General features: G+C 44.8%; 1 protein-coding gene and 1 long non-coding RNA gene across 3 annotated transcripts in view; one reads left to right on the top strand and one right to left on the bottom strand.

Moving 5' to 3' along the window:
* Positions 1-1,180: 1,180 nt before the first annotated feature.
* The window catches only part of ARHGEF26 (Rho guanine nucleotide exchange factor 26), a 117,961-nt gene continuing 93,257 nt past the window's right edge, over positions 1,181-25,884 (bottom strand). For both annotated transcript variants that reach the window (XM_010952012.3, XM_010952013.3), the window contains exons 12-15: positions 15,640-15,849; positions 5,140-5,207; positions 3,788-3,892; positions 1,181-3,288 (exon numbers count right to left, since the gene is read on the bottom strand). In XM_010952012.3, the coding sequence (XP_010950314.1) occupies positions 3,146-3,288; positions 3,788-3,892; positions 5,140-5,207; positions 15,640-15,849 (526 nt within the window). In that variant the 3' untranslated portion in view covers positions 1,181-3,145. The remainder of the gene's footprint in view (positions 3,289-3,787; positions 3,893-5,139; positions 5,208-15,639; positions 15,850-25,884) is intronic.
* Positions 18,876-19,641, top strand: LOC141578572 (uncharacterized). The gene is made up of 2 exons (XR_012508960.1): positions 18,876-19,072; positions 19,249-19,641. It is a non-coding gene; the product is annotated as an uncharacterized LOC141578572 (long non-coding RNA).

The following is a 25,884-nucleotide window of genomic DNA, read 5'->3' on the forward strand; positions in this document are numbered from 1 at the left end:
ACCTGTGTTATTTAGTATTGCAGATCCAAATAACGCTGCCTCTCTGCTGCTTCCCAAAGTCCAGTAATTTGGGACGGAGGATGAAGGACCAAAGAGGAGGATGCATCCTGCTACTTCCAGAGATGACAGTCCCTGTATCTCTCCTCTTCCGTCACTGGCGTGAGTGACAATCCAACAAAGAGGCCATTGATTATGTACCCTATCACATGGCTCTATTTTAGCTGCAAGAGATGTTGGGTAACTAAATAGCATTTTAAGGTTTTACAGAGGGTGTGGTAGGCAGAAATCTAAGATGATCCCATGATCTCTTCCTTGGTGTTGAATCTGTGATTGCATTAATTGCATGGCGAAGGGATTTTACACATCTAATTAGGGACCCAAATCAGTTCTTTGAGCTCATAAAGGAGGTTATCCTGTGGGTCTAATGTGACTACATGAGTTCTTTAAAAGCAGAGTTTTCTCCAGCTGGTAGCATAAGGTGAAGTGAGAGATTCCAAGCATGAGAGGGATTCAGCATGCCACTGCTGCCTCGAAGATGGAAGGAGCCACATGGCGATGAATTCCAGTCCCTGGAAGCCACGAGCCCCTCCAGTCCCCCTGGCACAGCAGCCAGCAAGGAAACGGGCCTCAGCCAGAACTCTGCGAGTCAGGTGTGAGCTTGAAAGCAGTCAAACCAACAGTCCGATTTCAGCCTTTTCAGACTCTCAGCAGAGAATCCAGCCAAGCCATCAGAACTGTGAGATCATAAATGAGTGTTGTTTTAAGCCACTGAGTGTGTGGAAACGTGTTAGTTATGCAGGAAAGAAATTAATGCAGGAGGAGTCATTCTCTGTCCTCCACCAAGATGCACGAGCACCCGGTCCAGGTGCTGGGCGGCCGGGGTCAGTGAGGGGGTGTCGTGCAGGGGTCGGCAGCAGTCAGGTGCTTATGAACTATTTGAGGTAAGCTATTCAGTCATGCAGTTCTGTGAAAACTATGAGAAGAAACAGCTTGGCCCAGTTCTTAAAAATGCTCCAGGCTCCTAAGGCCAGCATGAACCCATAGAGGAAAGATCAGACACCTTCAGTGTTAGCTACAGACACCTTTTGAGTAGGGCTCTGATTTGGCCAAAAATTCAGCCAACTATATACTTAAATGTACACATCCTACAGCAAATTAAGTCACACCAGCACAAAAGAACAAGTATATACAAAGTCTTTATAAATTCAAATATTTGCCAAAAGTGTACAAGCAGTCTCAATTCATTGGGACACAAATGAGTATTTTTGTTCTCCACAGGTCACTGAATGAAGTCATTGTACAGTTCAGAGAAGCTATTCATAGAAACAACTAGGTTTGAAAAACAATACTGTGTCATGTAAAAACGACAGTTCACGGCAGAAGGGAACACAGTGTTAATACCTGCCATAAAACACTTCATCTAACAACAGTACTAACCTGCTTGCCAAATAGGCTTTGACTTATAAGATGCACATATTTCCAGAACTGTGTAACATCTCTACTTATAAATTAATTCACAGGATTCGCATAACTGCTTTTTAGTTTCAACAGGCTGTTAGCAAAAATAATACAAAATGATCCTTTTGCAAGCAACACATTTACCTTCCTTCCTAAATGACATCACAGATTATAACTTGTTAGCCTTTCCTCTAAAAGGCCTGACATCAAAGAGGAGACAAGAGTTCTTGTTTTACCAGCCCCGAGACCTCGCTTGCTATGTGTCCACTGCTGTTCTTCACTGACGGACTGACCCAGACCTCAAGGAGCTCAGAAATGTGTGCACAGGTAAAGAAGAGCAATCCAGGGAGGAGGCCACAGGTGCCCCTCTCGTGGGCTCAGTGCTGTGGTGACGGGACAGAGCATGCGAGCCCGGCACACTCACTTCCCTTCTGCCACGTTACTCACAAGCAGGTAACTGGCTGGCAGACAGCATCTGGGGCGTGTCACATGTGGCTCTGAGTCCCTGACTGATGTACCCTCCTCTGCCAGGTTTGCCCCCCTCTGTGGAAGAGAACGGAGTAGCCAGAGAGGGAACGTAGCTGCCAGGAACCATCACTCCATCTCCCTAAGTCTCCCAAACCCGCATTCCCTCCTTATGAAATGTACGTACTATTACAATGACTTTTCTCTCTCCTGGCACTAGTGGGAGAAATAAAGTTCTGCAGACACCTGCCATTAAGAGAGACTACAAATCATACGGAGTTTCCATTAAGGTCAAAATGTTATGTTTCATTTAGGTACCATGCTGGCTTGATACTTTTTAAGGCCCAGTTTATCTTCCTTGAGATCATTAAATTGTTAAAAGTGTGTTTCAGCCAATTTCCTTTTGGAAATGGGAGAACAGTCAAAAACCTTGCGTTATTGAAGGCAAATCAGCCTCATGTCAGTTTACCAGCTCATTGGGGACTATTTAAAAGTAGAACCTCTGTCCTAGATTTAGGATTTTCTCACATGCATGAACCATCTAAATTCTATGTTGTTAGAGTAGCTTAGTTTTTATTAGGCTATACTTATCTAAGACCAATATTGGGTGAGATGGATTTAAAAAAAATCTTAAAGACTCCATACTTTCCCTTCTAATGAGGAAAGAGGCAGCAAAAATTCAAGTGTCAATTTCCCTTTCCCGGGGAAAGATTTAGAAAAACTTAGCTCACCTTGAGAACTCTACCAGTTCCTCCTGAAATGAAGACAGCATTAGGATCAGGTCTGAAATATGAGGCAGAAAATATTTACAAAAGTGGGCATTCCTTAAAGACATAAAACCCTGGTAACACTGGAAGAACCACATGAAGGCGATGTTGAAAGGGGTGAAGTGAAGCTGGAGAAAACCAGGACACAGCGTCTTACATACGTTTTGTTTTTATGCCAGAACATGGTAAGACCAGGAGCTGAGGCTGCCTGACCCCTGAAGTGGACAGCTCAGCTGTCCTGTTTACCTTCTGCAAAAGGAGCGCTGTGCACAAACTGAGTTTGGCTACCTGGATCCAGTAGCTGTTCCTCTGAGAGAACAGGACCACCTGGCAAGCTTAAAGGCAAGTGTTTCCATTCTTTTAACAAATAGGCTGTGTTAAAATTAAAAACAGCCCTGAACCAACCAGCCCACCATGTAGTGCAAATGTGCAGTAACTAAATACCATGGGAGAGGCTACACGTTGGTCTCCAGTCCCAGCAAACGTCCCATTCTTTCCACATTCTTATCAATGGTAGCTTGGCATGTTATCTCCTTGGCACATTCCATAGGAAACCAGCCCCTTTCTCCATCTCGCAGTCTCTCCCCTTCATACCAGCCTGCAAGGAAGAGCAGAGTCCTCATGGAGCACCAAGTATTTAGATGAATCTTGACTTACCAGCTCCAAGGGAGGAGGATGATATGAGCACGTTTCAACAGCAGCATCCTGCCCCAGGTTGGGTCCATGGATAATGCAAAGTGATGAGAGAGCCTGTAGTGAGTCAGCTGGGAGACCGTGTGAACTGGGGCCGAGCTGTCGCAAGGGATGATGCTGTGGGTAGCAAGTCAATGACTTTTTTTTTAAAGAGAGGAAGGAAGAGCTTCTGGAGATGAGAACTTGGTCACTGGGAGAGTGCGAAAGAAGGAAAACTTTTCATGGGTCCCTCTGAATATGAAACCATGTGGCTGCATCCTGTTCAAAAATATTTAGATGCAATAAAGTATAAAGGAGAGGCAGATGCCTGTGAGAAAACTGAAGGGCTAGGGACCTGAGCACTGAGGACAAAATGAGGCCCTGCACGCTGGACCACCAGCGCCCCTAAGAACGCTCCCACTCACCATCGCTGACACGTTGATAAATGAGGACCACATCTGCCACCTGCAGGGAGAGCTCATCTGGCTGCTTGGCAGTAAACGATCTAATGATTTCCACCTGGGTCAGTGCTGCGGGGGAAAAGGGACAGGATAAACTAGCAGAGGAAGAGCAAGACAGGTACAAATCAATAGTTTGCATTCACTTTTTTTTCCCCCTGTGCAATTCAGAGCCAGGCACAGATAGAAACAAGGTAGGTTTCTAAAAAGAAGCAGAAAATCTTTTCCAGGAACTCCCTTACTTGGCTAATAGCTTTAGAATTTTAGGAGCTCAGAATCGAATCAAAAGGGGCCTTTTATGATACATGAATCCCCTCGAAAACAGCCCTTGTGCATTGGGGAAACAGGCAAGACAGATTTGGTAATGTGGCAAGGCCATGCAACTGAGGATAAAATCAAAAATGATATATCCAGTTCTCCTGGCTCTTGTCCAGGGCACTCCCCCAGCCCAACAGCAGCAGCATGTGAAAGCTGTCGAAGAAGTTTAGAAATAAAAGGCGCTCCAACCGGAAGTTAGAAAACACACACTTTAGACTTTCCCCCAAATGCTCAACCTTAACTTCAGTGACTTGCTACTGGCTGACCTGAGTTATTACTTTTTTTTTTTTAATATGAAACTTGATTCTAGGGAACTTTCAAACCAATCACTTTAGCTTTGACTCTGAACTTAAAGCTGATTTTTGAGTCTTCCAGGATATCCAGTTCTGCTGCCCTGATTCTCTGGACTTGGCCTTCCAGCTAGAATCATCCAGAGCAGCAGCACATCAAAGTTCAGGTGCGCAGCACATGACAGCACCCTTTACTGTTAATACAATTTTTTTAAAATGTTACTTGAATAAAAAAGGTCAAAAGAAAGGGTAATTTTCTTGAAGGTTAAAAGTATATTTCAGCTTAGACTCAGACCATCAGTATGGAGGTTTAAACATGCTACTGTTGCCCATGAGCAAACAGCTGGAGATTTAAGAGCTTTCCAGAACAAGTGGGGCCTTCAATGTCAATTTAACTTAACCTTCACTGTAATAACCCCGTGTTGTAGGTAAGGATGCACCTGACTTGCAGGTGATTTATGAGGCTCAGGAAGGCTATGCAGTGATCTGCCACGTTCACACAGCAGAGAACTGCACCTTGGAAGCCAGACCCTTTGACTTCCAAATGGGGAGCAGCCAGTGCTGCTGCAGGGCAGCAGGAAGGAAACCTTGGAGGAAACTCACAAAGCAGGGATGGTGATGGTTAACCATTAATAATAATGTGTCCACTAGTGTCCAGCAGGGGGCAGAGCCCCTCCACGTTCCAGAGTGGATGGCCCTCCAGGTACTTACAGGTTCGATCTGGAGGCTGCTTCCCACTGCTGTGTCCTAGGGCGGTTATCCAGCGGGCCCGCTCACTCCTAAACACAAAGGACACGGCCAGTTGAGACTCAAGGTGCTCAGACACAGAATGAAGTATGTTCGAGAATGCCAAGGCATTCCTCCAAAACAGGGGAGAGTTTCTAGAGAGGTAAGCGGCTGGCCTTCAAAACAAGGGTAAGAGTTACTTAAAAATGATAATCTGAGCGATCTAAAATAGGCCCCAAACGAGTCACTGTCAAACAATTCTAAATGAATTTGCCTTGGGATTAAATGGAATTTCTCATATGACAATTTAACATGTAATAAAGAGCTGATTACAATAACATAATCACAAAAAGATTTACTACTCTCAATCTCATGTTTAACATTTCAGAAAAGTAAATTTCATTTAAAAAAAAAATCCTAAGTCTCTCTCCACTTCTTCCTTTCCCTTTCCTCCAAATTCAAACCATTTTTGAAAAGAGAAACCTGACATTTAAAGTTCTTTCATTACTCATACAACTAGTATTGCCAAATACAAACCTTATTGAAACAGACTTTCTTTGACTGACTGTTCTCAGATACTTAAAATGGTTTAGTGACTACAGCCAAAAAAATTTAAGGGACAAAACCAAGACTTTTTATACAATATTCAGCTATAATTACATGAAACAGAGTAATTATTTAACAAAAGGATTAAAGGTTCAGATAAGCAAGCACTATTCCGTAATACAGTAACCCCGAGTTTCTGATTTGGAAGCATTAGGACTGCGATTAACTAAACCATACACATACGTACACACTTTAAAGAAGCATTTATTAAACCCATACACGGCACATACAGCACTTGACATCCATCATTTCCTGTAGGCTTCCTAGGAGCCCGTCTGAAGGAGGAAGTTCCGAGATTAACTATCCAAACCAAGGTCAGTGTCTGCCCTGCCACTCCACCTCCGTAAGAAGGGGTGCCTTTACCCCTGGTAACGGCCTGCAGCTGAGAGATGCGTCTCTCTGTCACCCCATCTTCACGCCCTGACGTGCACCCGTCCTTCCACGCAGGCAAAGCAGACTTCTTACAGTCGGGAACGCCTCCCACTGTTTCACATCTTTCCTATTTGTTCTTCTCACTCTCAAGGACAACCTTCTCTCCGTTTTTAGCAAGCTCTGCCCACTTACCATCACCATCTCAAATTGTTTTATTTTAAAGCACTGTGCTACAATGCATACAGATCTGAGTATTTAGGGAAACCCACATACCCATGCCACAGATCAAGATACAGACGTGCCAGGAGGTTCCCTTTTGTGCCTGTCCATCCAGTAACCACCCGCCAAGGCCACCACTGTTCTGACTTCCACCATATAGACAAGTTCTTCCAATCTTGTACTCGATGAAAATGGAATCCTACAATACTGTGTGCTTTTGCACCTGGCTGCTTTTGTTCACCATATCCACTCAGTATTGAGAACACAAACCTCACCTCCAGATGGCATCTGATGCATGACTCGCACTGCCGTCCCCAACCCTTCCTGATGCTCCCCTCTGCACAGCTCTGTCACACGCTGGGCAGCTGTGGGCCTCCTGAAGGCAGGCATCTTACCTACTCAGTTCACCGCACTACCTCTAGAACACTGCCTGCGCACAACAGAAGTTCAATAAATGCTGACCTCTGATAAGATTCCCACTCATTATCCCCAATCTTTTATCACCTTGTCTGTTTCTCTGATTGGGCCATAAACTCCCCAAGGGCAGAAACTGGGTCTTGTAAATAGTATTAGGGAGCACGTATGTGCGAGGTACCATACTTTTTTGTATTTGGCAAGTACCATCTAATCTTTACAACAATCTTGAAAATATTACCTTTATTATTTCTACCCTTTTTAGAGGACAAAGCTCAAGTCTGGAATACTGCTCATTGTAAAACTGCTAAGTGGTAAGATCAGAATATAAGCCAGGCAGCTGGAGATCAGTGACTCAGTGATGTAGTGTCCCCTAGCAGGTGCTTACAAAATAACGAGGGAAGGCAGGAAGGGCAGAAGCTGCAGCCTGCTGCAAGACAGACTTATTTAAAAGAAAATGGGGATGGGCCCTGTTGGAGCTGGTGTGTCAAGGAGTAATACACACAGTTTACACAGAAACTGATGACACCATCTTGCTTTTAAAAACTCTCTCCCTGATACAGGACAAAGGGCTTTAGGATGGTTTATAAGAACAAGAAGCACAACCTCCTTTAAAATAATCCCAAGCAAACACTTAAATCTTTGATATCTCTCTGTTGGGTAAGATCTCTTTTTAAATTCAGGCTCAACTAGAATTCCCAAAGCACAGAGGCAATTGAAAACTAAACAGTATCTTAAGGATGAAGAGCTGTTTGCCGAGAGTAACCTAACAAGAGCCCTGTGCGTCTCTGTATGCGGTACCCAACACGTCAGACTCATCTTGGGCTCACCTCGGCGTCTTTACATGGCCCTGCCGCCGTCCTGCATGTGGGACCCGCCGGCCGTGGAACGTCTCTGGCACTGAGTGGCCGGTTTTAGCGGGGGCCTCACCCCGCAGCCAGCTTCCAGAAGTCCAGATGAAATCTTTCGCTCCTGTGGCATGCTGCCTGGAAGCTAACGGCATCCCTTAGACACGGCGGCCCCTCACAGGGACTCCAGAGGACAGAACAAGACACTCCTTGTTGCCTGGCTGAAAGGAGCCGCTTCTTGAAATGGCTTCAATTGAATCAGTCCCACCCCCTCTTAGATGCCATCAAAACCGCACGACATTACCCGGGGCTTCCGAGAGCCGTGCCAAGGAGCTCCCTCCCATCGAGAGGCAGAAAGCACGGCATCTCTAAAGCAGGGAGGAGACTCGCTCCGCATAAAATGGAACTCTAAGAACAACAACAACAAAACCAGGGCGTAGACGTACCCATTATTAAACTTAGGTATCAAGCCCAGGGCTCACGCGAAGCCAGCTATTTTCTTCAGGGACAGTATGAGACAGTCAACACGAATTCACCATCCACCCGACGCCCAGTTCACTGAGATTTCCCTCTGCCCAAACGAAGCGACAGAGTCAGCGAGGCGGCACTAACGGCGACCCGGGGCACATCGGCTTCCAGGGCGCTCCGGACCCGCCTTCCTTCCCTCATCCACCGTTCACTGAGTCCCTGCGGCAGCCCCGTGCTAGGCTGGGGTTGCCAAGTGAGTACAACGGGGTCTCTTACTCTTCACAGCCCTCACTGTGAAGGAGCAGACAGAGCAGAAAACACACGCAAAATCCAATACATCGTGCAGTGCAGGATGGACCCTCTACATAAAACCCACTCAACTGAGAGAGAAAGGAAGCTGGGTTGAGAAGAGACCCTTTTAACATAAACAGCTGGAAACGCAGCCTTCTCTGTGCGTGGCAGGAAATGCTGCATCTGCAGTTCCCTGCTCAGGAGCGAGCTGTCATAGCACCTTGTCCCGTCCCTCGAATGAGTAAGTAAGCACAGGAGGTTTAGACTTAATTGCGCACAGATCGAAGAGACAGCCAAATCGGACTTCTCACTGAATTACAGGCATCTGCTAGAAAAGATAGATACAGACTGAGAAAGTGGAAAGCAGGCTTTGGAACCGTGAGGCAGGACAGCGGGTAAGACTGAAGGGGACGAACGCCCACCCAGGGCTTCCCCGATGAGGGGGTCTCCCTGGTTTTTCCATAGTAGCCAAGAGATCTCAGCTGCTGTTTAACCTTCCTTTTATCCTTCTAAAAATGGCGTTTGACCAGGTACCTTCTGTGCTCCTCCTCACAGCCTGCAAATTTACCCGTGGTTCCTTTTGAAACTCCTATACCCATGGTCACTGGGGACAGAAAGTCCTCTGAGCCTTCCTAGGATTGTGGAGACACTGGGTTTTGCTTGCTCTCTCACACGTCCAGTTCAATAAACTGACCCATGAAAGGAAACCCACAAGGTAAAAAAAAGTCCTGGAGGATGCTGTGCGACAAACCCTGAGAAAGCTAAACACCAGCGGCAGTGACTGATTAAAAAAATCCAGCCAAAGCAAAATAGTTCCCCTAGCCCACTAAGAGTTTTAGAATTGAGTTTCTGTGACACGTTGCATAATTAAGTCAATTGTTTCTTCTTTATCATCTCCAACAGCTCATGAGACCTAGTCTGGTCCAGAACCTGGCATTAACCTCAAGTGGGTAATTACCTGTTTCCCTGAAGAAAGACCCACTCCATCACCTGCCCTCCTTTTATTGGAGTCAGTGACGAGGATCACAAAAGATTAAATCTTTTTAAAGGCACTGTACAAATGTAGAGTATTCGACGTAGATTCCTGTAATACGTTTTTTCCACATAAATTTTCATCTCTACATTGTGGATTTTCCTTAAAGGATGAAGTCTCAGAGTATGTCAGATGTATTATCTACAATTTTATTCCATCCTCTTTACTTCCTGGTAATTGAATCATTAACAGAGGCAGGAAGAGCACAAAAGACAGCCTGCAAACAATGCCCCTTTATTAGGAGGCCCAGGAATGGGTGCGCTGAATGGCTGACAGGACCAGCCACATCCATTAGGCTTTTAGTTCATTCTGGGAGAGAGAAATTTTGAAAAGGATCTTTGATTACAGTTTCAGGTGATTATATCCTAAAACTAAATCTAATGGCCGAAGAAAGTCTGCAGTTCATTGCTGAACACGTCCTGATGCCTCACCCCTGCACAGGCTGGACCCAAATGCCATCCACATTCCACGGCGGATGCAGGAGGCCAAGGACGCCACTTGCCGCAGCCTCGCTCGGTGCCAGCTGCAGCTGTCTGGGCTTCATTTTAATGAAGGCAGACAAAGGGGGCTCTTGGGCTCCAGCGGTCCTCTTGAAAGGCCAGAGGGAAAAGAAGTGACAGCAGTAAAACATTCTTCCTTTGTCCTTTTTTAAAGGATGAGCTTCTGTATTTTTCACAGACTACTGTCTCCCTAACAATACAATGACTTAAGATCTTTAACGAACAAATAGATATAACACAGCATGGCTTAGACTTACATCCTAGAAAAAGCTTAACCACATCCTTAATAGAAAGGCTGAAAAACAAGTGGAATTTAGATAAAGCTTGTTCTAGCAGCACAACAATGAACAGAGATGGCTCAGGAAGCAGGATTTCCCTACATGTGGCTACTAGTCTACCTTGCCATGGATACAGAAAAGCTAATTATATTAACTGTGAGGCAATTCCAAAAAGACTTATTGGGAACCTACTTTGTAGAAAGTGAGACAAGGACAAAACTGGAGCTGAGTGTGGAGATGAGTAATAAAACGGTGCAGAATTGACTGGAGAGGAGAAAGGTTAGATGGCTATGAGGGTGGTTCAAAAGATAAAGGATATATGGGATGTCCTGGAAGAAGGCAGGGGGAGGGAAACACGTGGAAAGATGCAAAAGACTTTCCTATGGGAAGAACCAGTCCAGGATGGATTTGTTCAGATCCAGGAGCATTGGAAATGACACCAATTCTCCAGACTGGATAACTTGAAATAGCACCGAGGGTACCATTTACAGAAATGCGTGTGTCAGGGAAAGCAGCGGGTCATGGTGATGACTGGTTCTAGGCAGGCTGCATTTCTGAAGGGACAGTGAAGAGGAATGGTTCCACGTGAGAGCAAAATGAAGAGCGCACAGATAAAATCTCCAAAGGGGGTTAGTTAGCCTGAGAGAGCTGGATGGCCAAGAAAATTAAACGACATTAGAGGTAAAAACAGGAAGACCGGACAGCAGGGTACGGTACCCAGGAAGCCACTGCCCATCTTCTGACAGAGCGCCCTCCACTGGCTGGCAGAGGAAGAGGCCATACTGAAGACAGTTAAGGAAGACCTCGATGGACGGCGTCCACTGCTCAAGCCAAAAACCCAAAGCATCATCGATTCTTTTCTCTCACCCACAGCCACCTCAACTCATCCAATCTGTAAGTTGGTCTTATTGTCTCTGCCTCCACAATGTAATGTTTCCTCCAGCAGACCACAGCCCACGCCACCATCAGGATGCCCCTGGACTGACGCAACAGGACCCTAACTGCCTTCCCCACTGAAACTTCCTGCCTCCACACCAATCTTCCATGGAACTCCCCACTCTGGCCTGTGAGGCTCTAAACCTGTGCTCCTCAAAATATCTGGGGTGAAGAACTGGTCCTCACCCCTTTCCTACCCCTGCTCCAAAATAAAAATGAGTGACTGTTAAAACAGTCACATGCTTTGGTGCTGCAGAAATGTCAAATTGCTATATATTTTTAACTGTGTCCCTCATGCCAAGCCAGTAACGGTTGAGGACTGGTAGCCCACAGACCACACTGGAGTAGCTCTGCTGAAACACTCTGGCTCCATCAGCCCCTCCATCACATACCCTCTCCCTGGCTTGTTCTGACGTAGGCACTCTCACTATGCTCAAGCCAAGTTTGACGGCCTCGAACTCGTTTCCCTAGGAGTTTAGCACTTGTGCCCTCTGCCTGGACCACTGCCCGCACTTTTTCACAGGTGGACTCCTTCCAGTCAGTCACTCAGGGCTCAGTACAAATATAACCTCAGAGAAGTCTTCCTGCCCCAGCTAATTCAGAGAACGTATCCCCACCTCTAGGACTTAACGTTCACTGTGAATACATCACCTGGCTTTACTGTCTCCACTGCACTTACTTTTAAAATTGGATGAAGAAGAAATGCTTTCCCATGTCCCAGCTCACTCTGGGCACACAGACATAAGTTCTTCCCTGGAACAGAAGCCCCCAGAGGGCGGGACCCAGTCTCTACTGTCTGTCCACTGCCACATCCCAGCACTTAGAACGGCACCTGAAAGGATACAAGTACTCAACTAGAATTCACGGAGTTAACAGGGAGACGTGAAAGCTACTCTCTCGAGAAGGGCAGCTGTAAAGGGAAGGAGAGACTTAGAGGTGGGGGGCGGGCTTGGAGCAGTGCAGCAGAGGGCAGGGGAGACAGCAAACGTGGGGAGAAAAGTGAACTAACAGGAGTGGTACGCACAGCAGACACTCGGAATTCTCAGGGGCAAGATCACCAGGAGCAGCACCGAGGGGTTTCCTTGCAGAGGAAAGACAGCGAGAGCTCTGAGAATGAGACATTTGGTAATTCAGGGAGTTCTGAGAATGGCATTCCAGGCAGTGGGAAAAACACAGGCACAGGAGCAAAAAATAAGGAAGTTTCAAGTGGAAAATAATTCGGGGGATGCAACATCTGTTCACCTATTCTGTTATAAAATCTTCCAAACCATATGATGCCCTAAATATCACCCCCAGATATTTAGTCTGTGGACTTAAAAAAAAAAAAAAACTGCGTGTTTTAGTAGTTTCTCACATTTAATAGCAAGTGGCTTCCTGGAGTTTCCCTTCCAGAGCCAGAACAGGCCAAGTTGAGCAGCAGGGTAGGGGTGGAACAGTCCCCTGGCTAGCAGCTTCTCGGTAAGAAGCTCTAAAATTTGCTGTCAGAACACTGGATTCAGGAGGGTCAAGTTTAGTCCCACCTTTGGCAGTAACTCACTTCCTGTGTGACTTTAGGCAAATCACTTCACTTTCGTGAGTCTCATCTCACATCTGGGGAAAAACCGAGGGAGCTGGATGGACTACACACTCTAATTAGGGTCATACACATACATTACTGTCTCAAGACGCTTTTGAGAGTCAGAGTTGTAGGTGCTATTCTTATTTTGACAGAACAACAAATACAACATTGGTCCCGAAGAAACCAAGGTGTACAGTCCACCTTCCTCAGATGCTGAAGCTCTGAAGCTCTGCCTGGAGACACACCCAGGGTCCCTCCCTCAGGTTCTGTAGCTGGCTCAGTGCCTGGCATGTCCCAGAGGCTCACAAAGCATTTGCCCCATTTCATTTTGGTGAGTGTCTCTGCATCATTAATGTGATCAGAGCTACCGCTCTGCTCTTCCGGTTTCACTGCCCTGTGATAGCTGCATGTCTGTGCACAACAGCTGCACTCTTCCTACTGCTGATTTTCCATTCCGTGTATCCTCACATGGCCTCTGCTAAGAACAGGTTTTCAAACAAGGTAAATATTTAGCTTTGAACCCCACTCTTTTTCACACTAAGAAAGTAGCCAAAGAATGTACGCCACTGGTCTGAGATTCTGCAATTACTCAAAGCCAGAGTGATGGTGAAAAACCTTGTTTTCTCAACTAGATTGCTAGCAGACCATTTTAACCACATAAACCATGAAAGAGAGAAAAGCTAAAAAAGTCACCTATACATTTTGCAAATCTCAGAAGCAAAGAAAACATTCTACCTGGACCAGAACTGATTACTCAAAACCAGGTAGCCCAGGGCTGACCTGTGCATTTCCAAATACAGCACAGAATAATTTGCTCGACTTTTAAACAGCTCAGTTTTTTTTTTTGAGCAAAGTGCATCTTGGCTGTCATATATTTTCTTTCAACACCAGTGATATTTTATGCCTTGTATGTTTAAAAGTATTTGTCCATTTATTTCCTTTCCGACTGTAACTAAGTTAGTGGTGGGGAGGGGAGTGACAGAGTCACTCCTTCTGTACCCGAGACAGCTGCCCCTCTGCCCCTTCTGGAATGTTCTCTTGCTATTAATTAAAGAACGACAAATATGAGTCATCCCTACGGGTTTATGGGTGACATAACCAGACATTCTGAGAACGTGTCTGACTGAGGAAATGAACATGCATTCAGTCCACGCAAGATCAAACAAGAGGGTGGAACAAAGGCTACAGAACGTCCCAGGAAGACAGATGGAGCCTCAGTGTAGAAAGAGCTGGACCCGCCGGTTTACTGCCTACTCTCCTGGAATAATCTCGGAAACCAGCGGCAGAGATTACATAAATCATGGATGAGACAGTCAGGAAAAGTTATGCTGATATGTTTTAAAGAACAAACAATCCTGATAAACACCGAGAAAAAGAAAACACAAAGTGAAACCAACAACACTTTCTCCCCTACTAACAAGGACAAAAGAAAATCTCTTTCTGAGAATTGTCTAGAACGTCTGGGCAAGTGCTAATCTCCAAAGTGTTTAAGACTTTTTCATCCTTAAAATCCTTTAAGATCCAAAGCTCAGAGACACTCAGTTCTCTTTTTCAATAGCGGCTTCCCCAAACAGAGGAAGTCTATCTGTCTTCACAGCCAAGGGGTTTAATCATCTTTAGAGTCGAAGAAATGCCTTCCTCAGCCCTGTCCTGGGTGTGTCTCCTGCACAGACCACCCCTCCCCCTAAGGTGCCCTCCCCGGGGCAAACAAGGAGGAGCATCCTTGGAATGTGGCAGGGCTTCCTGTCAGCTTTCTAGAAGAATTCTGGGACCTGAGGAAGAGGCATTTCTTTGTTTTACAAACAGACACATAGGATGACACTCCTTTTCTTATTCATTCCATCAGTGAGCTCTCACGTGCATTTGGAATACTCCCTTTTGGCTGTTTTTAAATCTCAAATAGCTTCCTATCCACCAGCCCTCTAGGTGTTCTTCACCCCTTTGAAAAGCTACTTCTAGTGGCCAAAAACATGAACCGACCATTTAGTTGTATGTGGTGCCTTTTTTTCTGTCTCTCTTCAATGATCCAGGGACCCTGTTAAAATACTCTTAAAAAAGTGAAGATCCTCTCTTCGTGTTGACTTTCGCTAGGATTTTGTTGCAGTCTGAGAGTTGTTACTGACCAGCGGCTGATCTATTTTAATCACACCCTGTGGGAAGCGCGGGGACACAGGTGGGAGATGGTGTAGGAGCCTCAGAGGACCAGGAATTAGGGAACTTCTCCTTTCCCTCCACTGCCCACCCTCTGACCCACCATAACACCTGCCTATGTTAAGTGTTCTAAGAGCAGGTTTCTGGTTTCCAAACAAGTTGGTCAACCATCTTTAAGTCAACAAAATCGGGAGGGTGGCCTTGAAATTTAAGCCCCCTTCCGTTCATCGCGTGTGAGGACAGACTGCGTACTAACTGCTGGTTTGCAGTACAGACACGATGACTGTTCTGCCTCTGCATAAACGCTGGATGGGAAAGAGGATTCACCAACATGTTTCCCCAAACTGAGGATCTCTGGACAGAAATCACTGGGCTCTTTGCTGTCTGGTTGACGGTAGATGACTGAAAAATGACTTCAACTCCATGGCTGAGAAAACTTATGGCCTAGAATCAAACTAGCAGTAAGTCATATTCCTAGGGCTCCTGGGTCATATTTTTATCAATGATTAAAATAAAATGATGTTTAAGCCACTTTTAAACATAAAACCACACTACCTGAAGTCCAATGCATCCATCAGGATTCATGGGGACAAAAATAACACTGTCCACCTCTCAGGACGTGAGAGCATCACAAGGAAAAGACGAGCATCCGTATAAAGCACCCAACTCTATGTTTGGTGTGTAACAGGCATTCAACAAAAAACCAAGTAGGAGGTACTGTTTCCAGCTTTCAGGGAGTCTGTGGACCACGGGTAATTGGGTAGGGAAGCCCCAGAGCAGAGATTCTGAAACCTCTCCTGGCATTACTTACTGCGTCTCAGCTCCCAGCAGCATCTCCACTCTCTCGTTCGCGTGGTTACTAAGGACCGTCAGCGTGAAGAGGTGAATGGCAGAGTTCTGTCTGGAATACAGCATCGTCGAACTGTTCTTCCCTGGAGAAGAATTAAGCTCCTCACTGTCACAGTACTCCACCAGTAGCTGATCTCTTAAAGAATAATCATTGACATTGTAACTTTCTTCACTGTAAAGAGAAGGGGAGAAAGAACACGTGTAATTCAGGGGTCAAGGCTGTGACACTGTCATTTTTCAAGTCACATTTCTGGGAAGGTGGTGAGGGAGGGAAGGAGGACAGGGAGGGAGTGATTTATTTTAAAACAGGAATTGGAGAGGGGAGGGTGTAGCTCAGTGGTAGAGTGTGTGCTTAGCATTCATGAGGTCTTGCGTTCAATTCCCAGTACCTCTGTTAGAATAAACAAATAAAATAATAAATAAGTAAAAATAAAATAAACCTAATTACCTTCCCCCCTCCAAAAAAAAGTCTTTAAAAAATAAATAAAATAGGAATTGGATTTTGAATTATATCTGATTATGAATCAATATAACCCTCCAAAATTAAACCTATTAATTACTGTTCTTCCGTGATACACTAAGTTGTATCTTAAGTATAAAAGCAGTATTAAAAACAATGATTAAACCCTCTAGGTTTCATCTTACATCATCCTGAGATTGTTATAACAAGTGAGACACGCACACATCGTGGTAACGCTGGGACAGTTACGCTTCCCCAGTCTTACCTCTGTCCGCAGGGTAAAGAGGGCGTCTCAAACCTCCTCACACTCTGGGTAATGAGGCTGCACTCCCAGCCTCCGAACCACCAGACCCAAGAGGGGAGAAGAGCCCCGGAGGTCTGCGTGCTTCTGGCAAGATGCCCACCCCACCCTTCTCTCCCACGGGCACAGCCTCACCACCTGCTTCCGCCCAAGACCCCCGGGTATTCTTCCTTCCCCTGGAGGCACGCTCACCCCATAGCACTGTGAGTGAGCCTGATCTGGCCCCATCTCCCTGAGCCCCTCGGCTGGGTGCTGAGTCCTTCCACTGCATCCTCCAGAAATGCACCTCGCTCAGGGAATCCAGCAAACTCTTCTAAATCCACATTCTCATCTCCAAATTCTCCCTTTAAACCTTCTTGCCTTAACAGAAACTTGGCTCTTCCTAGAGAACACAGCCTCTGCTGAAGGCTCTCTGCCTGCTTGAGTCTCATTACTTCTTCCAGACAATGATCGCTTCCTCCTCCCAGACAGTCCTCAGCTAGAAATGATGCCATCAGTCTCCAGCCCACCATCACAGTCAGCTCCAGACCCCTGGATCCTGCCTTATCCTCACTCATGAGTTTAGCTGCTGGCTTACTGTCTCCAGCACTACTACTTTCTTGAATTTCCACGTAGCAGATCCTTCCATTACCTGGCCTCTCAGTTCCTTGACGTCCCTCTTCTCCGGTGACTGACCTCATCGTCACCACCTGCCTGTAATCCTCGTCAAACACCACCATCTAACCAGCACCGCCAGTCTCTCTGACTCACCTGTTCTAAACCTCAACCCCAACAACGTTAACCCCCATTCCTACAACCCACGGACTCCACCACCTGTCTCTCCACCCTTAAACCCTTCATGTCTCTCATTCATGCTTACTAAATCATCCAACTTGAATTTGTTGACACCTAGTAATAATCACTCCTTGCACACATACTCATCTTGGCAAATCCCATCCCTGGTTAGACGCAGCTCCCCTCTATTCTGCATCTGCACCCTCACAGCTGAACATGGCAGAGCTCAGTAGTAACCACTGGGTAAAGGAATGACCATGCAATACATTCTAACATATTCTAGGAACAGTACTGGATAATTACCTTACTTGATAATAATGCAAATGTATGATCTCAGGGGAGCTAAGAGAAAAGAAAAATCCTTGTGCTCACTTCTACTAGGAATTTCAGAATAGGCCATTTTACTCAAGATTTATTAGAGTTTTTTTTAAATTCAGTGGTGGCATCTGCCTGTCAACCACTCCCTTGTAACTCTTTTAAAAACTTTATATAATCTTTTTAAAAATTTAGTTTGACAGATTCCCCCCTCCACCTCCCCAAACCGGGAAACAGTTATATTATCTATAAAAGCAAAATACTGCCTTTTGGTCAAGCCTATTTGTTGCTAGGGTAATAATCTGTATTAACTGAAAGTTCTCATGGCAAGAGCATTTCCAAAGCTCTCCTCAGACTGCCTACAGGCCAGCACAACTGCATTCAGAATATATAAAATATATCTCATATCAAAATAAGGCTCAAAGTCCATGAGATTTTTATAAAAGGAGGAAGCAGGGTAATACCCTTTACAAACAAGTAATGTTATATTTTTAAAAGACCATGTTTACCAGAAACAAAGCAGAGTTTGACAGAGCAAGTACTGGGCTGCACCTCGCAGGCCTGCAAGCCTCGTAGCGGCCCGGCCTCGAGCCCCAAGAGAGAGCCCAGAGACGTCAGTGGTTTATTGGCAAGGGGGTCTCAAGCATTCAGAAGGGTCCGGGAGCAACACTCCAGCATGGACTGCAGACGGCAGGCAGGACACGACAGCAGTCTTTGGTGCTAAGGCGAGAAGAAGGGGCTATTCATAGGGGGAAATGACATCAGGCAGGCTCGTGTCTTATCTGGGAAACCAGCAGCTGGGGCACATCCCTCACAGCCCCTCAGGTTAACAACCATCATGAGGGCAGATGTTTCCCTTTAATAAACGAGCAGGTGGAGCCGTTCTGGCCTAAGACAAGATCAGTTACCAGCTGGGGCAGGAGGTGAGCACACTCATGTGAGTAAGACGAAATGAAGCAGGGACTGGTCCAGCAGGGGCCGTGTAGAGAGCAAGAGGACAGCCATCCTGCGCGGCCAGACCATACAGAGGTGAAGATTTTAACAGTGTCTAGATATCTCAGACAGAGATGTAATAGCCCAGGACTCAGGATAAAACCAAAAAAAAAAAAAAAAAAAAGCAAAACCTCAGCATCAAGAACAGGAGGGAAAACCAGATGAATGAGGACCTCTTTGTTACTGTCCTCCGTCTGCACCTCCGAGTTACTCTTGATCCAACTCACCAGTTTTACTTAAAGTTAAACTTTAAGTTAAAGTTACCTATTTCCAGTTAAAAATAATTCTGCTTCAGCCAGAGAAATCCAGGCTCCCAAATGTTGTGCACATGAGGTAGTTAGGCAGTGCTCTCAGCAGTGACACTGCATACGTATTCTCTGTATTCCCAAAGAAATAAAAGGCAAAGAAATCTACACGCTATAGAGCCATCACTCAAGATGACTCATATTCAAAAAGTCTTCACCATTAAGTGGTTTTCACTTCTATTACCCCAATGGAATTCAAGACCAAGGGTTCACAGGAAACTAAAGTAAATGAATATGAATAAACAAGGTAAGTCTTTTTTTCCTCTTAATTTTCAGAGTTCATGTTTCCCCCAGTATTTGCCTAAATACAAACAATACCAGCTAGTGTGTTTCAGTGATGCATTAAATCTTTGTCTTTGGCGGGTAACTAGAGACAGAACAAGCAGACAAATGAACAGAATGTTTTTTCACTGTTCTCGTAAGGCATGACAACTACAACGCCATTAAGAACGAGGGTGACCGTTTGACCCAGTTCCTGCCTGTTGTCCTCTCACACGTCCAGCTGGGATGAAGAAGAGCAGCCACCTACCTGATTTACAGCTACGTAAGTTCACTCAGGGTACCAGTTTCCACACATCTGCACATCTGGGTCACTGGATCTGCCTGAACACTGAATGTTCCCACTGTTCTGACTTCTGTATCCAAAATACGACGCAGGAAACAAGTTTGCTGTTGTTTTTTTTTTTAACTGACTCAATAGTGTCACCCAACATCATGATTTTATGCAGACCTGTGAACTGCTTCATTATGTAAATAAGTAATGTCTACAACTTCTCTACTCCTTTAATGAATTTAATAGAAAAAAACTTGATTTCACTGAACGTTGTCAAGTATGTTGATTATCTTCAGCTGTTCTTCAAACCCAATGGGATAGAACTGAGGAGGAGCTCACTCTTGCTAGAATGTTCATGCTCACTCACACACACACACACACACTCACTCACATACACCTACATGCTTAATCTCATAAAGGTTCAAAACAGTATTTTTCTCCTCTCTGAATCCGCAAAATACTGAATGAAATCCATTCTCCTAATGTCAGCAGCCCCTACTCTGTCTCTCAGGTTAGTACAGCAGGGTAACTGTTAAAATACATGCTTAAGCAGAAGGTAAAGGGGAGAAGCCACAGTCAGACGCAGCGCTTTCAAACCGCGTCCCTGCCTCCGCCAGCCACCCATGCCCAGTAAGCACAAAGCAAGCTCAGCCAGGCTGGGAACTGACCCCTTTCCTGAGGGAAGCTGATGCTAATCAGACTTTCCCGTGTTTGTTTCCACCATTTAACAAACATATGGTTTACATAGTCTTGGGAACAATTTGGATCATGTAATTAGGAAGTTAAACTGCTCAGAAAGAGGCAAATGGAAAAGCCACCTTTCCTCACACGGCGAAGTTTATATGTCCACTTCCTCTGATTGTCCTGTGCGCGCTCAGTTACCAGCGGCTCCTCTCCCTACCAGTCAGCTGCTCTGCGGTGTAGACAGCGATGGGTCTCCCTGTCGAAACCCACTTAATGTCCTAGTAACATTTGTTGAGATTCCTTTCTTTTCTTTTTTTAACAAGATAAAAAAAAAAAAAAAACTATCCCAGAGAACAGGGTATGGTGATAAATAAATCCCTCGCTCACTCGTCCCTGGAAGGCATTCTTCTGTTGAGCAGCTCAGCCAGCATTTGGTTCCCTCCATGCAACCTGGCAGCATGGGCTGGAAAATGGTCCACCTTTTTGTGAAGAGTGGACTTCTTCAAGTGATTATTATGGAACACTTTTGACTTCCTCACCCAGAAGTTTCTATAAAGGTTGGAATTTTTCATAATGGGCGTATATTGATTACTTTTAAATCAGGACAACTCTGACAGCTGCATACAACATACATACGCTTTTAGAACAGCAAGGCAGCCTGTGGACACATGCAGGTGTGAGTGCAGCATGGCAGACGCCAAGCTCAGCACAGGACTCACGCTGGGAAGGAGCGGGATGAAGGGGATGGTGGTGGAGAGGTTTTAGGTGTATCTGCAGTATTACATCAGGGATTTGTTTAAAAAGAGCTCTGACGACAGCGATGTAGCAAAAATTAATACCTGGTAAACCTGGATGACAGGCATGCTGATGTCTGATAATTTTCTGTATGTTTGAAATATTTCTCAATTCAAGGTAAAAAAATTTAAATAATAAATGCATAGATGTGAAGACTGTCATCATTCCAGGCGTCTGTGGATGCGTGTGGGTACAGGTGAAGTGACTCTTGGGCAATGGAATCTTTTTTGCCCTACAAACAACTGATTATGGGCAGATAACATCACTGAGAATACTACAAGGTGTGAGTGAACTCACTGAAATGGTTGGGTTAAAAAAAAAAAGGCTTCTCTATACATGAATGAGTAACACTCAGAAAATACAGTGGAAGAAGTCATCTTAGTACAAAATATTTAGGATTAAATTTAAATTCCTTCTATATGAAGACAGGCTTCAAATACTTTAGAAGGTCTGAATGGCTAGAAAAGTTCGATATTATAGAGATAACCATTCTTCCTAAATTAATATACAATTTTAACACAATCTTACTGAAAATACAAACAGGGTTTGGGGGAGCAGCTAGGATGGGAAATGGTCAAGCTGATTCTAAAATATGCAGAAAAATAAACACGTAAGAACAGAAAGATTGTGAAAAAGAACGACAGTGAACTAGCCATATGATACATTAAAAACGTATTTTAAAGCTACAGTAATTCAAAGACTGAGACTGATAGGCATTTGCTGACAGAGGGATTAGTGGAACAGAACACTGACCTCCAACACACATGAGAATGTAGTACATGATATAGGTGACATTTCAGAGCTGTGGGATACTGATGGGTTAGTCAGCAAATAATATTGGGACATCTGGGGAAACGTCTGAAAAATCTTTTTAAAGTTGAATCCTAGTCTTACTCTGTAAACCAGGGCATTTCCTTGGACCCAAGCTCTGGGTATAAGAGTCAAGAAGAAGAGGTGGTGATGGGACAGGTCTTTCTGGGGGTCACAGACCCATTAGCACCTGCCTCGTGGCCAGGGCTACACATGCAAATACCTTAGGAAGAGCTCCTACCTGTGCCCTTATGAGCAAACATCTCAGGTACATAGGATGACAAGGAATGAGAAATAGGCTAGTTGACCACGATGGAACCAGGGGTATGAAAGCAGAGATGGAGATGGGGGAAGCGAGGGGAACAGCTAGACTGTAAAGCCAGCATTTCCACACCCCCTGCTTCTCAGCCCTAACTGTGAGCTGTCTCACCTTCCACCTTGGCATTGTTCCGGAACTTTCTTTTAGAGCCAAAATCTGACCAACTACAAGGAGAACGTCCACATATTCCTTTTGTAAAAGAGTTAAATTGAAAAGAAGAGATGCTATCAAGGATTATCCAAAACAAAACAGTGATTTTCTGCATCTGTTGTTGAGTGGTATTTTTTTTTACCTGTTTAGTAGCTCCCTTTCCATTGGCTTTGTTTAAAACACTCACCCAGCAGCTTCCCTGTCCTGAATAAAAACCTTTACCTGAATCTGCTGGGACAAGACAGCTGCTAGCTGTCTCCCAAGCTAGCAGCTGTCTGTATTTTCTCACACCCTTGTGCCCACATGCCAGCAAAACTGCTCCCCAGAGTCATGGCAACCCGACACCCTACCAAATCCAATGACCTGATGTCACCACTACCCTTCTTGGCATCTACAGAATCTGATGTGGGTGAGCACCCGTGACATCCTGAAACTCTATCTTCCTCTTCTAGTGCCTTCTGGAATAGTTCCAAGTCATCCTTTTTTATGGTCATTCCTAGACCCTCTTGCTTTTCTCTCAGGGGTTCATAATGATTCTGCCAGTCTCCCAGTGGGTGGATTCACATGAGTCCATGAGGCTTTATCAGATCAAAGAGATTCTTCCTTCTTTCCTTCAAGGCAAATACAAGAATTTCTCCTCTGCAGATTTCAACTCGTTTCTCTTCCCCTTGTGAAAACACGATTGCTAAACCCCCATGCTCAACCTTGTGCTTAGCTGGAATTAGAAGACTCTAGTTAAGTGTTCCTAGGATTGACTTATGCTGAAATTTACTTTGACTTAAAGAGGTCAAAACACTTTTTTCACATGACTGAAGCTGACTTCCATTTTAAAGCTTGGTTTTAGAATTATACAAACAAAATTTTAGTAGAATAATACCTAATTTTAAAGTAACAAAGTACAGTATAACAGGTACGAGTACAGACTTGATTTAGAATGTCTGGTAAGAATCTCAAGTCCATCACTCACTCGCTTTGTGATCTTCAGCAAGTTACTGATCCTCTCTGTGTTTCAGTTTTCTCACTGGTAAATTGGAGACAGCAGTACCAATCTCTTTGGATTATTGTGAGGATGAAATGAGATAATACATTAACTATCTTGTTGCAGGTGAAGCTCTTACAGTCATGCCTGGATCATAGCCAGTAAATGTTATCAGCTATTACTTTAAATCTTCCCACAGAACATCATGCTTTTAAATTGCCTGACATTTTGTTAAAAGCCTAATAATTATAGGTGCTTTGCAAATGAGCAAGTGAACCAAGCCTAATTAGAGCTAAATACTCGTGGCAAGAAATTCATACTTTGGCAGGGGCTCTGACCAGCAAAACAATGCAAGATACTTACCCAGAAACTGATTTCAAACAGCCTTACTTGCTCAGCTCCTCAAAATAATTCTGAAGACTAACAAACACGCCACTTGCTTCCTAATTCATTGTCAAGATAACAAATAGTAGAGAGGAGGGCTGCATTCGTTGGTAAGATAAGGCTCTGTTGTGATTCACTGGCACCAGAAAAGATGGGCCAGTAAGCCCCAGCATGCCCAGGAAGCCCTCATTCCTGTCACCATGGAGCTCCAGATTCCCCAGCCTGGGCCCTTCTGGCTGCCAGGGGACATCCTGAACCCATGGTCCTCGACAAAGAGGGGCTGGGCAGGTCCAAGAGGCTGTCCCACATTACTGGAGCCTTCTCTCTGGTGTAACCAGAACACAGCAAAGCAGGCAGCCACTGAAGTTCGTGACTCCAAATTACAGGAGTCACCCCCACACTCCAATCCAGGTTTATCTCCACCGGCTTCTTTGAATGAAGGTAAAATATACCAAATTCACTTCTTTCAGCCACAAAGTTCTCCAGCGTCTCCTAATCAAAATGCAAGGGATGTTGCAAGAAAATCACTACTGCAAACACATACACGTGATTCACATCAACTTACGAAAGAAGGAAAGTCGACCAGTGGTTAACCCTCACTCACTTGCAATCTCACAAGGGCTCTTGATGAGAGGGAGAGGCACGGAGTTAAACTTATTTAAATATGGCTGTATTTCACAGGCCATAAATCCAGGTCTGGCCTTAAGAGTGCACCAAACCTTCAGCCGTGTAGCAGTGGCTTAAGGTTTCAAACTGGTTTTTTTAAACAGTAAACTATCCTAGAAGCAGAAGGGCAATAACTTGATTTATGCCAAATCTTTAGAGAGAGACACACAACACTAGGAATATTGATGATATTCAGCCAGTATCAGCCCCTCAACAGGAACTACTCACTGTGGTAAGAGCTCTGGGTGCACCACCTCCTCTGACTCTCACAGACACTCCAGAAGATGACACTGCCATCCCCATTTGACAGATGAGAACACTAAAGACGTTAACGGCAACTTGCCCAAGGTCCACGGCTGGGATGTGAGCGCAGCTGTATCTGCCCGCAGACATCGAGACTGTGCTTCTCAACCAGTGCAGCTGATTTCAACACAGAACTGCAACACGGACTCTTCTTGCAGACTGAGGAAACCATGCCCTCACGACTCGTGACATCAGAGGATCAAAGGTAGGTGGGGTGGTGAGGGAAAAAGAGGAGGAGGCAGAGGAAAGGGGCTCTCATTTCTCTCCCACTCCATCTCTCCATCTTGATTTTAGAACCCGATCCAAGTGGTCAGAAACAACCAGGTTTCATGTTCCAGGAATAAAAGTGCTTTGAGTCAGAGTCAATATCTTTATCCAAGATACTCAAAGTTAATTTCCCGAGGAAGGAGTTTATTTGGCAGAGGGAGAGGGGCAATGTCAGGTGGCCTCTAAAATGGGAAAAGCCGCCAAACTGGAAAAAGCTCAAAATGGGGCCAGACCAGCCATGACCCTTCCCAGGGAGCCTGCACCACTTTATGCTCCTGGGCATTCAAGCTACTTAGGAAAATGGAAGTTCTTACTTCAATCTCTGAACATATGATAACGATCTGGAAATATTCTATTACAGAGAATTCTTTCTTTAAAAACTGAGGATGTGGAATGTACCGCAGAGTCCGAGTTATGTCAATATACACAGCATTTATGGAACTGGGAATCAGGAAGTGGAACTCTTCTGTCTTAAAATCTGCAGGAAGGAAATGTTATGAAAAGGAAACGCTCTTCCCCACACTCTTGACGCTAGATTAGCAAAAGGTAGAGGACAGCTCACAAATGCAGTTTGGTACCACTTCTAACTTTCTCTCCTACGAACAGCAGAAGTATAAAAATACTCACAGAACAAAAACTTGCTTTGGAAAAGGTGTTTATCACAAGAAACAAAAAAAGTGCAAGTTTCCAGGCGATTTTTCCGATGAGGGAAAGGTGAAAATATTCTAGAAAAATGAAAGTAAGAGGTAATGAACATAAATTGTTAAGAGAGGAGGTTCTGGAGTCAAAGACTCAGATTAGAATCCTAGCTTTGCAGAGAGACCTTGAAAAAGAGACTTCAGCGCTCCCTGCCTCAGTGTCCTCATCTGTAAAATGGAAATAATACCAGGTGGCTGTGATAACTCAACGATACGTTGCACGTACACTGAGCACAGGGACTGGCACACTATAATGCTTGATAGCATAGCTTCTTATCATCATTATTGCTATTACTACTTACCTAACTATACACAATGCCCCAAAACCTCATGGCTAGATCATTTGTGGGTGCAGAATCCAGGAGAATGAAAGAAACAAATCAGGATATGATTACATTTACTGGTATAGATAACAAGACAAGACTAGATTTCTGCATTCTTTCAGCCCTGT

Source organism: Camelus bactrianus, chromosome 1 (genome assembly GCF_048773025.1).
Source record: "Camelus bactrianus isolate YW-2024 breed Bactrian camel chromosome 1, ASM4877302v1, whole genome shotgun sequence".
Classification (NCBI taxonomy): Eukaryota; Metazoa; Chordata; class Mammalia; order Artiodactyla; family Camelidae; genus Camelus; species Camelus bactrianus.